Source organism: Argiope bruennichi, chromosome X1, assembly GCF_947563725.1.
Source record: "Argiope bruennichi chromosome X1, qqArgBrue1.1, whole genome shotgun sequence".
Lineage (NCBI taxonomy): Eukaryota > Metazoa > Arthropoda > Arachnida > Araneae > Araneidae > Argiope > Argiope bruennichi.
Window position 1 is genome coordinate 129,947,269 of NC_079162.1, and position 14,892 is coordinate 129,962,160.

The 14,892-nt window shown below is 31.7% G+C and overlaps 1 protein-coding gene across 1 annotated transcript in view; it reads left to right on the plus strand.

The window, feature by feature from the left end:
* The window catches only part of LOC129958853 (atlastin-2-like), a 72,931-nt gene that overhangs the window by 32,159 nt on the left and 25,880 nt on the right, over positions 1-14,892 (plus strand). Inside the window, exon 3 of the mRNA XM_056071573.1 lies at positions 14,240-14,466. Within this exon, the coding sequence (XP_055927548.1) occupies positions 14,240-14,466 (227 nt within the window). The remainder of the gene's footprint in view (positions 1-14,239; positions 14,467-14,892) is intronic.

Genomic DNA, 14,892 nt, shown 5'->3' on the forward strand with positions numbered 1-14,892 from the left:
AGCAGTCAAGGAATGCAGGAACTAACTAATAGGGTATTACAGTTTGGAAGACTGTCTTCCACGTTCGCCTGATCTGACTTTACCTGACTTTTTCCGGTCGGTATACGAGAAGCTTTATAATGTAACCAAATGCCATAAACCCATAGAAGACTATTGAAATTTTCAGAATCAATTCGAAAACAAGATAATAGAAGCCCCTTTATCTTGTTAAAGTCGTTATTCGAGTTCTTCGCTTTGCAAGCAACACCATCTATTTCATTTTTCCAAATTTACTTGAGGAAGAAAACTTAGTAAAATTTTCCCTATTTCTCTCTTAAAATTTCCTCTATGTTTCTGAACATTTCTCCCCATTTTCCCTAAAATTTCCCCAATTCTTTAAAATCTTCACAATTTTTTCCTATTTTACAGTAAAATTTTCCCTATCTGCCATATCTCTTAAAGGTTGGAAAGAATTTTTTTTTTTTTCTCTCGCATCTGAAATGAACATGTCAGTACACGATGTATTGATGTGAAAAAAAATCCCATATTCATCATTGGTTATGAAGAATCCAGCGAGTTAAGCGACGAGTTATTTTCTATAGAAATCAATTTGTTCATTTAACTGTTTTAAACTGGATTTTGTACTGCGTACTGTTTTATTTATTTATTTTGATAAATAACGAAAGCTTATTAGATTTTAAAACTTTTATAAGCTATACGTGAGCTATTTTGGAATGGAACATAATTTTTAATGTATCAGATGACCATTTTCCAGACGTCCGTGCTACACCAACATAAGGATGTTTGAGCCACGATGACAGATTTAATATACCACAAACACGATGAGTTAGTCGCGATTATACGTTCGCGTTACGAAGACATGACCGTAAGATCATCATTAATATAGAAATGAGGTCAAACTGATGCACATCTTGTCGTATTTTATATCAGAAGAAAGTTTTCTTCATTTATTTTATTGTTAACTTTATTCTGTCCCAATGCATTTTCGTATTCAAACAATTTTCGGTATACATGACCAAATATTATCAATCGTATAAAAGTTGCATTCCAGTTGGAATTAACTGTTGTTGAGACATTAGGCTTATATTTCTTATCTTTGATTCGTCAAATGACATGTTATCTTAAACTATTTGATTGTAATATTCACTATTCCTAAAAGAAATGTTTTAACTGATATACTTTCAAATTCTTATCTGTTTCATATGTATATAAAAGGGTAAAGCGGGAAAAAAAAAATGATTTTTCGAGTATCGAAATCTAATAGGTCTCACAAGTTACATTTTTGCGTACTTAATTGGCGGAAAAATAGACCTTTAATCTCCAATTCGCGCAGAGGATCTTAAGTTTAGACAGTGTGACAGAAAATACTAAAATTTACCTTTGGCTTAAAATTATATGGATTGCGTTTTGTTGTTTATAATAATTTAAATATACTTATTTTTAGTCATCTGATAACAGAAAAAACAATTCGCGCAAAAAATGTTAGAGTTGTGGTAAATTTTTTAATATTTCTTTATAGACAGACATACTGTGACAATAAAAATAAAAAAAAAAGTCCATCTGTTTGGATAATTCTGAAACGATAGTGATTTAAAAATTTTATTTTGATAAGAATATCATTTTACCACTTTTAAGCCAATTTTCTAATTTTTTTATGAAAGAACTCATCACAAGGAAACGGTTGCAGTCTGAATTCCAGACTCATTCTGTTGAAAACCTTTAGAGTCTTAAATCTCTGACTAATTTAAAGCATCTTTCAAAATCAAAGATATGTCATAAAGTTTAAAAATCAAATTCAGCAAAGTTTTCTCTTGAAGAACTGACGGAACAATATCTTTTGCTAAGTTTTATACCATTGGAGAGGACAATAGCTGACATTTTTTTTTTCCAGTTAATCAGTTCAATGCAGCCCATGATAAACAATTTTTTTTTTATGGATTTTTAAAAGTTTTTAGATTTCTGATTTGTGGTTCTTGCTTTTAGTACCTTCCTGTAATACAGCTCACATTCATTCAATCACAAAAACTTATTCTTTTAATATCGTTTGGATAACGTCCCACTTATAGAACAACTTTGAAAATACAATTTTAAGACCTTATTTTACTAATTGTTATTCTTAACCACTTAACTGTTTTTTCTTTATTATCTAATAAGATGACACCTTCTATTTTGGGAATATTTTCTTATTTTGATTCAAATGGAAATCCAATGAATACTTGACTTATCTACGTATTTGAAGTAATTTTAATATTAAATTATAATCGTTATGAATGTTTTATTTTTTTGCTTATAACTATCAAAATTCGGTAAGTCGATGCACGTATGGCATTCGGGCAAAACATTTAAGGGGTTAATGTTGAACCAGACATAAATATGTCTTTATAATGTCGTTTACAATAATCTTCAGTTCGTTTGTAGGATTTGTTTTGGAAATGAGCTGTCTTCAGCTACGAGTTGGACTGGTCAACTATCGAGAGTAATTGAGAGGTCTAGAATGTCTTACAATCAGGTTTCGAATACATTATCTTGTTTGAATTTCCCTGACAATATTTGTAAGGTACTCTTAGTGTTTATCAAGTTGGTTTTTATTCAGTTTTGTGCTAATTACCTTTAATTTAATTACTTCGAAATTCATAAGGATAATTCTTCAAAAGTAAGCAATTTGGCAAATTTCCCAGAGAAGAATGCAGGTTTCCTCGTCTTTCTGTCCTAGTAATCACATAAATAACTGAATGCTAACTTGCTGAACTGAAGCAAGTAAATCATCCGTTGCTATTGGCACTGAATGATAATATCTGTGTCCATTTTTCTATCCTGTGTTTGTTGCTTTGCCATCACGATTAATCGCTTCTTGTTCACTAATGTCATTATCATTTTTTTAGGATACTTCGGTTGCATTTGGTTAATTTATTATCAGTTGCACTCGCGTGTGTGACGTGAACGACATACCGCCCATCTGTCTGATTTTCCTACATTTTTCCTGTTATTTTTTTCTCGAAAAATTAGTATTATCTTTTCTATCATTGAAGTATATCCTTTTTCCTATGAGTTGGTCCACATTTTATCCTGTAGACTGTCGTTCAGTAGAATACTATATATCTGTAAAACTTCGATTTTTCATGAAAATTCGAAATTTTAGCACTGTAGTAAAAATGTAGTACATGATTTGTTATTAAATATTTTTCTGTCATCAGGCAACTAAAATAACTTAAGTACTGTTAAAGTAACTTAAGTTAATCACAAGGTATCCAGTGTCTAATATTTACAAATTCGGATAGAACACGTCATAATGAGTATTTTGATGTATAACATGTGGGGTCCCCGAATATAGCGTCATAGTGTAATTAAGGTGTGAAGCTTGTGTCACGAAAACTTCAAGAAATGAGGGAGGAAAAAACCAAGTGAAAATCAATGTTTATTGAGAACTTTCAATAAAACACATTTTCGAAATGTCAGACGTTCGAACAAATGACATGGTGAAGTCTGGAATAGTTCGCAACTGCTTTCTGCAAAACATGTGTTCAAATTTCCTTGACCTCGGTTTCAATTGCTGCTCTCAAGTCGTCCAATGTTGAGAGCTGTGTGAGATATAATGTGTCTTTCAGGCGTCCCCATAAAAAAAGACGCACGGTTTAAGATCCGGCGAGTAAGGTGGCAACTCTATACCATTGCCTGCTCTCATGACGGCATCCAACCCGATCAGTCAATCGTGAAAATGTTCCGTTAAGAGATCGAAGTTTTGCTGAGTGCGGTAAGGTCTAGCATCATCTTACTTAAACTAGGGTTTGACGGTTTTCAAACCCGGTTTTAAAAAACCGGTTTTTAAATTAAGAAAACTGGTTTTAAGAATTAATATATTATGTAAAAATTAATTTTGAACTTATTTGATTTCTATTCATTCTATGCAACGGGCAGCAAAAACATTTTTTCAACGTTGCAAGTTGCGTTGGTCAGTGCTTGTGCACTGCACAATTGTGCCTTGAATTCGTCAATTTATGTTTTTCATGAACATCCCTTTTCACTTTTTTTTCTAGGTGAAACAAAAGTTTGATAAAGTTCATCTCTTGCTTCTCGTCGGATGTTTTGTCTATCGGTATGAAGTCGGTGCTAATAGAAACGTCAGCAATTTGACTGGCACATTTCTAAGAACATATGAAAGGAATAAATAATTCCCCGTTTTCTGCTTCTTGATAACAGTATTTAATGATATCATATAAAATTTTCTTCGTACCACTCCTGAAAGCTTTTTTACACCACTTGAACTAGCCATATAAATACGAAATATTGAGTTAAAATAAAATGCTATCAGAAATGACATAACACTCATATACACGTGAAAAAAAAAAAAAAAAAAATAGGAAAAAAAAAAAAACCTATCTAATGCGATTAATCCAAGGTCAAATGTGCCTATCGTTCCGCATCTGACCCCTTAATAAAATGGAATTGTCGAAATGTGGTCTCAGAATCCGATTAGTCTCTAGTCATGACAAGTTTGCTTAATATTGTGAAGGTGAAAACTGGAAACAAAAATATAAAGTTGTTATATTTGGTAAAAATAACGAAAGTATTATGTTTAATTTTTATATTTATATTTCCTATTTTACATTTTAAAATTTAAATTTTATTATATAAATTTCTTCTATCAAAAATTAGTGTAAAATAAGAAGCTCTGGCTTCTGTTTAATGGAATTTTAAATAAAACATAAGGTGTTAAAATATTCCATATTTTCTTTCGAAATGTTTTAACATAAATTATGACTTTAGCAAGAATCGGAATTAAACTAAAAAGTGTGTTTTTTTTTCAAAATTCCTAGAAAATTTGTAAATTAGATTATTTTAAATTGCATTAATATTAATAGTTAAAATAATAAAATTGTAAAATAAACGTCAAAAATATTTTTATTCAATAACTTTAATTTCATTTTTAGATAAAAATGAGTAAGTTGGAAGTTTGGGATAGTTTCAAAAAGTTCAGGATAGACAAGGCAATCTGAAATCATTGTAATAAAATGTTGAGCTGCAAAGGATCATCTACGAGCAATCTACATAATCATTTGAAAGCAGTTCATAAAATAATTGTCGGAAATAATATAATTGTTTAGTTTCTTGAAGACCCTGAAGGAAAACTTACAAATCCAAAGACGCTGAAAGCTGAATTTTCATTATTTGAACAACCGAATAAAAGAACAAAAAACTTAGATTTGTAATTTGATGCCAAACTCAGTAACTAGTGAACGAGTTTTCAATTTCAGGCAACATTGTGTCCAATATAAGAACAAGACTTAGCCACCGTTGAGTGGATATTTTATGTTTTTTAAAATCCTATTTTCTTAGGAGAAATTAAAATTAGTGAAAATAATATAAATATTATTTGAAATTTTTGTTTGAGTTTTCGTTATTTTGTGTAAGTAATATGTATATGTAATCTTTAATTTTGTTTTTTATATTTTGACTTTGATATTGATTTCGTTTTTTGTTATTTTATATAAATTAAATTAAAATGAAAAAAATAGAACAGGGAAAAATATTTTATTTTTTCCCTATTTATTTTTTTTGACAAAAATTCGAAAACAGGCTAAAACCGGTTTTTTTGGAAATATCGAATTTGAAAATCGGTTTTTCAAAATGTCGGTTTCTGTATAAACCTTAATTTAAACCAACAATCGTTTATCTTGTTTATGCCATGCAAGAATGGGATGACACGTCATTCAACACGTCAAAATAAGCTTCCCCGGTGACATTTTCAATAAACAAACAAAAAAAAAAAACAAACAAAAAAAAAAAGGCTCAATGATGTCTTCGGCAGATAACGCATACTAAACTTACGCTTAAGCCTAAGCAGATGCAGCGCGCTGAGCTATTGCATGATGAGTATTTTCAATGGCCCAGAACCTCCACTTCTATTTATTAACATATCCTTGGAGGTGGAAGTGTGCCTCATCACTGAACCAGATCCGATTAAAATCAATTTCGCCACATTCAAATTTATTAAGCATCGTGCCTGCAAAATCAAACCTCCTTAAACCATCCAAATCGGTAAATGGTGATTGATTTGAATTTTGTAAGGGAACAGAATCGCATACGTATTTGCATAGTCACTTACAGACCCGCTTTTCCTCTCATTGATTGTCACCAATTTCCACTGTAACCTAGGGAAGCTTCCATGGTGTGCAATCGTCGTATGCATTATAATTTGGAATAAAAACTGTTGGATTCGTAATTAATGTTAGTCGTGTAATTAGACTATGACGCTATATTCGGGGACCCCACATACTACTCATACTGACGTCAAGGCTTACTGTAGGCTTGCGTAGTAATTACGTTATTTAAACCTAGGCCTACTCGTACAAAATACTCGTCTTGACGTATTCTAACCGAATATGTAAATATTAAACGCTGCATACCTTATGGGACATCCTGTAGTAAAAATAAAACCTTAATCTGCATATTTTTAGGATAAAAGAAGATTTTGGCGAGTCCCCCCCCCTCCTTCAGATTTTATGCTCTTTATGCAAAGTATAATTTTGATCAATATTTTTTCATTAGTCGGCACACACAGGTGCATATTTTGAGCTTTACTAGAATTCGACATTCCAAAATTTGTTTTTCCCCAACACTCTAGTATATAATAAATTCAATTTATCCGTGTTTTTAAAATTATTTTCTAACCACTTAAATTCAAACTTCATTTTTAACACTTGAAAATCATGCACCTAAAATAAATGCCTGCTCAGTTAGATTTTTGTAAAATATATAAGCTCTAAATGTGCTTTAACATGTCTGGTTTTTGGCCTTGCTGGGGTGGTGAGAGCGTCGTTTCCTGGTCATAGAATGAACATAGAAATTTTATAAGCTGCTAAGAAATTGAACAATTCTCTGTAATTATGAATAAAGAACTGATATAAAGATAACTCATCTCCTGCTCATATATCAGAAAACTATGTATGTGTAGATATATGAGAAGTACTGCTAGAGACGAAATTGTTTTAGAGATGCTTTATTAGGTTTAGTAAAACATATATTAACCTCTTAAGGATTAAATTTTTTCTTATATACACATGTACAAACATAGAACGAATTAATTCGGGTTGCGTCCTTCTGCCATTAATATGTAAATGCAGTATGTAAAAACTAAATTTTCAAGCTTCTAATAAATATTTAGATGTATTATATGTGGTTTTTGTCTCCTATATCATAATTTTTCTTGAAGATGAAAGACTACAGATTTTAATCATAGCTCTCATACTATTGAAATATTAAATCACATGCTCAATCTAATTTATCTAAACTGCTAGCAAAAGGAAGCCGGAAAATCAAAATTGGAATAGAATAATAGATTTAATTAGTTATTCTATTCTCAAGAGTCTTTCAACTTTTAAACGTTTTCTAGCTATATTTGTTCATTTGATTTTTCTTTTATCTTTCTTGGTACCTTTAAGGTATTCATGAGTTAGGAGACTGTTAATATTGTTTACGTTAATTTTTTTTTTTATCTAAGCGGAAGGAGCTTAAGAGTAACGTTTTTGGCTGAGTAATAATTGATTTTGAAAATATTCATTCGAAGGCCATACTTGATAAATTTTTGGAAACCTTTTAATCAGGGTATGTTAGTAAGATACGTTTAAATATAAACATAACAATTTATTCTTTTAAAGACGGTCATTTGTGCATTTTAGGAATATTGAACACTAACTGAACTTTCTGAGGGTTTTCACGTTCCTTGAAAACGCCTTGAATTTAATTTTATTGTACTCGGAGCCCCGAAACTTGTGCTTGATTTTTCGAGTACTTGATTTTTATTTAAATCCTTGAAAAGACCTTGAAAATAAATCAAATTTACATAAATTTTTTCGATTCGAAAAAAAAAAAAAAAAATGTAGATCTATGCTTTTAGATGGCATTATAATAGTCAATTTTCGGAAGAAAAAAGAAGCTGAAAACTGCAATTAAGTTTGAAAGCATTTTGTCACAATTTTTAAGCTTGAATTCCTTTTCCGATGTCTGTTACGTTCGCAAACACTACTTTGTGATGTTTTTCGAGAATCAGCCGCTGCAAAGCAAGACCTTTTTTCTTTTTCAAATTTATTTTTCACCGCCTCTTTTTGAAAATCGACTGTTACGATACCATTTTAAATCGTAGAACAACTCTTTCACAATTGATTTTTGTTTTTTCTTCTTTTCTCTATGTTTTTACTGATAGAAAAATACTCTTTTTTTTCCACAAATGTGAATTTTTCGAAAAATAATGTAGATAACAATCTAAAATTTTCATTAGGCATTTCCTTCTTTTAACACGTTTTTGAAGAAAATTACAAAATTACACTCAAAAAAGAAAAATGAAATATTTTTCCAAATTTAATTTTTTTTCTTTTCTTATTCTTGATATAATAGAGATATTTTAGAATTCGACTGCTCATTGTAAAAGCCATTTTAATATCTGTAGCTTTTCAATTTAAATTTTTCTTCTCAGATTTGAGTATTCTGTAATAGCCTTTTATTTAAAAGCGAAAAGCTGATGTTCCGACTTTCCCATCTCACTTCCTTCACTTCTAATCCGATAACATATTCGGATATAAACTTTTTGTGGAGAGCAACTGAATAACTTAAACCAATAAAATGGCTGTTACATTTTTTTTTTTTCACATTTTAACACTTTTCCTAACAATTCAGCTGGATTATTGGTTTTGCCTTGAGAATTCCGGAAACAGAAAAGGGGTGTTGATATGGGAGGATTCTCAATCTCCAGTCTTTTCTCTTGTATAGTTTGTAGGAAGGGAAAAGAAGATACAGCAAGCAAGATTACCACACAAGGAAAGAATCTTTAGCAGGCCTATCAACTGGAGATAATATTACGCTATTCATTGTGCCTTCATAATGCTTAGATGCAGAACTGAAATAATTTTTAAGTGTGAGGAGAGTTATTCATATAGCTGTTGTAAAGGTAATTTGCATTTGGCGTTGTTCCATACATTCAAGGTGTTCTGTCAAAGAATCCAACTGATCTTAATGTATGTAGACTAACGTTGATGAATATTTATCAAATCCTTGAAGCAAAGCAAATGAATTTATACTTTCTGTTTTGGAGGGTGAAACTAGGTATATGGCTTCAGTTTGTAATGAGCCTTTCCACGGCCGAAAGTATTTTAAAAGAAAGTATTTTTTCGCTCTCTATTGAAAAATTGGATTTGAGAAAACTTTTATCTATCTCGATGGATAGTTCTTCAGTAAATTGGAAATTTCTGACATATTTGATAATAAAAGGCAAAAATAATTGTTCAGCTTTGTTTGTAAATGTGGGTAGATGTAGCCTGCCTAGGATTTTGAACCTTTTTAATTTAAGGTGTATTATTTATTTACTCAAAGTTCGCGTGCGAGAAAAGAGGGTTATGTGGAAATTTTTTAGAGGATGGAAAATTTCCAAAGAATTTTTGAAGAACCAGGTGTTTAGAGAATGCAACTGCTGCTGAATCCACAGCCGAAACGATGAACAATGTGGTATTAAGTGTTGAAAAAACATAATACCAAACTCTAAATTGTATACATTTGTTGCTAAATTCAACAGAAATCCTACCTGCAGACAGAAGTTTTTCTCTTCATTGATCAAAATTATCCTACCATTTTTTGTATTCTTCTATGTAGACTAGCCATTTTTATCATTTTTAGCATAGGAAATGGAAAATATAATCACTGGCTGTTTGAAGACTTTCAGTTTCATGGAAAATGTTCTTGTAGACTTAAAAACTATAATTATCGTTTTTTTAAATAAATTTTTTTATGCCGATATCAAAAAAGTTAATACTGGATTCTTTGGTGTCAAAATGCTAAAAAAGTTCACATATCAGAGGGAAAAAAAATTCGAAAAGAACAGCAACATGTTTGAAACTTGAATATTAGAACTTAATGTGCACCTTCATTCATGAAGTCAATCATGAAGAAGTTGTTAAATCTCAAAAGAATTTATATATGCAGAAAAATACCCACTGTAAATATGTTAAAAAAATGCTCAACCGAAGATTTTGGTCTCAAAGTGATGAAAAGCATAAAAAAATGAAACTGTTGCCAATGAGCTAAATAATTTAAAATCATAAATAGCGAAAATTAAAGAGACGTTGATTACACTGCTGAAATCTGCAAACAAACTACACTCATGTCCAAAATTAAGGTCACAAAAATGTTTTTCAAAATAATTCTAAATGGCTACCAGTAAAATTTAAACAAAATATATTTTATATATTGTGAAGGACCGCTAACACGATATTAACCTTTGTTGTGGAAAAAAATGTTGTTTAGCTTTAGTTTTTGAGGAACTACTGAAATTAGACCGTTTAGGCATCTGGTATTTTTGCCTGCAATTTTGTGAATATTGCATTAAAACAAAAAAATTAACCTGTTTCCAGTGAGAATGAGTTCTCATAATGGTTTAGACGATTCCTTGAGATGGAGAGCCGTTGACAGGCTTGAAGCTGGGTAGTCTCAAGCGGAGGTGGCTCGATTGTTACAAGTGGCACCGAAAGTGGTTATGGAATCAATTCCAAACAAGTGGTACTGTAACCAGGCAGGTCGACCAAGGCCGTCACAGAGCAACGACGTCTGCACAGGATCGCTATTTGGCATTAAGCGCACGACGGTATAGGCTAACAACGGCTCCTCAACTTCCTTGTGACCTTGCTGCTGCGTCCGGAATAAGAATTTACAGACAAACAGTATACAGACATTTAGCAGAGAGGACCCTTTATGCCCGGAGATCAGTTGAGTGCGTCCTTTTGACTGCATCCAACAGCAATGCCCGGTTGTTGTGGTGCCAAACACATCAGTCTTGGGCACAGCAAGAATGGGGCGTGTTCTTTTCAGTGATGAGTCGAGATTTACCACACAGAGTGACACTCGTCGAATCTTCATCTGGAGAAAGCGAGGAGCTCGCTATCATCCCTCCTACGTAAAAGAAATCGACACATTTGTTGGCAGAGGAATCCTTGTTTGAGTGGCATAATGTTGGGCAGTCGTACAGCACTGCACGTCTTCGATGCGGGTACTGTCAATGCACATCGCTATAGGAATGAGATCCTTGAAACCTATGTGAGGTTATTCCGGGGTGCTTTTGGCCCAAACTTCATGTTTATGGACGATAACACACGTCCCCACAGAGCCCAGATCATTGATGATTTTCTTGAGGAAGAGGAATACGACGTATGGACTGGCCTTCGAGGTTTGCGGATATTTATCTTATTGAATATATTTGGGATGGTCTCTAAAGAGCCATTTCACAGCGTAACCCGCCTCCTAATACCCTTCAAGAGTTAAAAGCCGCGCTTTTGGAAGAATGGGATTTGTTGCCCCAAGCATTTATTGACACCCTCATAAACAGTATGAAAGCTCGTTGTGAAGCCTCTATAGCAGTGCACGGTGGTCACACTCCATATTAGACAGGCTTTCCCTGAGATAAATGTTTTATCTCTGATTCATAATGTAACACTTTTTGATATACCCTGTTTCTTAATTGCCAATTAAAATCTTTTCCATGTTGTTATGTGTCTATGTTCTTTCTTCTATTGTAGTGTACCTCTGTGCCAAATTTCGTGGCAACACAGTGAATAATTTTTCATTTTTCGCAGATTTTATGTTTGTGACCTTAATTTTGGACATGATTGTAGTTCAAAGGGCAAAAGATAATGGAGATTTTCAATGCATAGCAGAATCAAATTGTTTTAGGAATTGAAGTTTTAACCGAGTAATTTAAAAAGACAATTTTAAAATAATTTAATGATACAGTTTTCTAATTCATTTCTTTAAATGTAAATTAAGATTTATTTCTTTTTATTTGTATTTCTCCCTTCATTCTGCCTAGTATTGGTCAAAGATTTTTAAAAATTCTTATGGAAATAACATTTTTTTAATGAATTTTTTTTCAACTAAAGTGTAAATGCGTTTGTGAAGTCAATGCTCTTTAGTAGTCTGTGTGAAATTTACATTTAGTAATTGTTGTGTGGTTGGTTAACACTAAGGGCGCTTCCTTTGTAATCTCGAAACCCATTTATCGTCTTTATCTGCTGATCCATTAATTTCATTCTCCGTAGTCTATATTGGTAAATTATTGGCATTTCCACTCTTCTCATGTTTCTGACTGGTCACCTTCATCACCAATTTTAATCTCATCAGAACTAACATGGACATTACTTTGATGATATTTGTTCTTCATTAACACTTCCATTATCTGATGCATTTTCTTGAGTAGATTGCTTTTGGTCTTCATTTTCATCAACACTTACAATTTTTGTTTCACATATTCTTCAGCTCATATTCTTAATATTCTCTCTCATGTTCTTCAGCTTCACTGTGATCACTGGCTTCATTGTCACTTTTCTTTGCAGTAGCTTTCTTTGTGCTGATCACATTTGAAATTTTAGGCTACTTATCTTCTGGACCATGTTTCATGTATTTCGTCTATTATTTCATCTCTTTCATGAAAGCAAGGATTTGTTCAAACTTTGCTTCAATAACAATCATTGCTCTAGTCTTCATCATTCAAATGTACTTCTGACATCAGTTTGTTAAGGTTCAGACGGTTTCGTGGATTGAATGGATTTTAGTTAAGATGGGACAAATAGAAATATGCAGTCATTTACAAATATGTACAATTGATAAAAGTAAAACCAATATAGTCTTCAATAGATTATTGCATTCCAAAATAGACCACTCGCAGAGCATGGGAAAAATTCAATGTTACGCCACATGTCGACTTAGATTCTTGGCCAAGTTCAGCGGTTTGTCTCGCTCAAAGCACCAGGGATCGCGTGTCATACTTATTCAGTGAAAGCATAACAATTGACTGATCGGTGATTGCAGCAAAGCTTTTATATACTTTCGGGAAACCTAAGTTTGTTAAAAAGTACCTAAATTGTTAAAAATATCGCGAAAAACCTCACCAAGTAGCCAAAATATTTTCAATTTACAGAGTTCGTAACAATATGCGATTTTATTTTATGCATTTTTTAGATGAAAAATTGCACTTCAGATTTCTATTCAAATCACAGCCGTGCTTTTTAATATCATAAAATATCTTTTCAAATGCTGATTATATAGGAGAATTTTTGGCTTATTTTTCATTTCATTCTCATGAATATAATACAGTGAATATTATATCCAAATGAAGCGTTAAAATATGCAAGTTTTCAGACTCGCTCTTGCAATCTGCGTGTCACTCCCCTCTCCTAAAGTATCCTAAATTAGTTAATATAAATTTTGCCATCTTTTGAAAAAATGTCTTTATTCATTTAAATTATTAGAAATAAGTAACAATAAATTAAATGGTGTAATTCAAAGAAATATAAATGATCAGTAAAAAAAGATTGTATTCTCTTTATGCCATAATAAAAATTTATTCCGATTTTTCAGAAAAAAAGGCGCATAGTGTGTAATCTGTTTTTTCAAACTCCTTTTAAATGTTTCCGAAAAACGTTGATATTTCCAAATAAATGTTTCATTTATCAACACTGGCAGATGGTATACGAATCACTAAATTGAATTTTCTTATCTCAGCTATCGGACTATTGCTTTTCTCTTCATTGCTGTCTTCTATACAACCGTATTTTAATAATTTACCGCTTTATATGTTTTGTTGTTCATTATTCCTTTGATTCCAATGCAATTGTTTTAATTCTCATATTATGCACTGCATCAGATACCATTGCCTCGACTCTCGTTGGCTCGATATATGAAATCGATCGATACATGATTCCGTACAAGATCTGCTCTATTTATGAATCTAACGGCACGTTGAATCTAAATATAGATTTTCGCATTGATGTGATGCGAGTAATAGATCAGGTAGCGTTTTCGTGTGACTTAATGGTTGGCGATTCATACGTTATCGTCCTTGTTGCAATGGTTTAAAATGATGGCTGTTCTTAATATTCCTTACAGTGGACAGCTTGTCTTAACCTGCCATTTTGTTGTATTGTGAAGACAACTGCTGAAAACTTGGATCCTTTTCTCTTCACTACATATTGGACCCTCATGGATTTCTTGACCACATAAAGACCAATACGTTTGTTTAATCTGATAAATGAAACCTGAAAGTAAAATCTCATCATATTTCATCTGTTTGGCTCGATATTGTGATATGATTTTTAATTTTAAAACAGTTTGATTATTAAGTGAAAAATAAATTTTAATATTTTGTACTGAAAATAATAATAATAAAAAAAATATTGTGGTTTAACTTATTTTCCGTCTGTTTCAGAATATGCAAATCATATTGATTACTCTTATAAGATGAAAGGCCATGCGGTTCAAATAATAACTCCTTCAGATGACCATTTATTTGAACTTGAAGAAGATGCTTTAGAATCTATACTTTTGGATGAACGTATTCGAGATAAAAAAGTAGTTGTAGTTTCAGTATCTGGTGCTTTTCGGAAAGGAAAGTCATTTTTGTTAGACTTCTGCCTAAGATACTTAAATGCTAAGGTAAGGAAGTTTCTCTTTTATTGTTATTATTAAAAAAATGCCAATGTTTAAAGTTAATTTCTATTAAGCTGTGAAATTTCCTCTGAAAGAAAGCAAAAATACTATATACACTTGTATCCCAAATTTAAGTTATCAATACAATCTCCATAATAATTCAAAATCAAAACCATTAATAGTAAAAAAAAAAAAAAAATTCATTTAATTTGGAAATAGTTGTTTAAATTTAGGCATTTGCATTTCATTGAAGGGCTTTTAATTGTTTAAAAAAGAATGCTTTTCAAGAAACCGTTAAATTGACGGATTTTCTTATTTGGAATTTTTATTTGTAGAAAGTGCGATTCTTAGTAGAAAAACATAAGACTGATTTATTTATTAAAGCGAAGAATTTTCAGAATCGAGTTGACTACAGATTAAGGTAGAACTCAG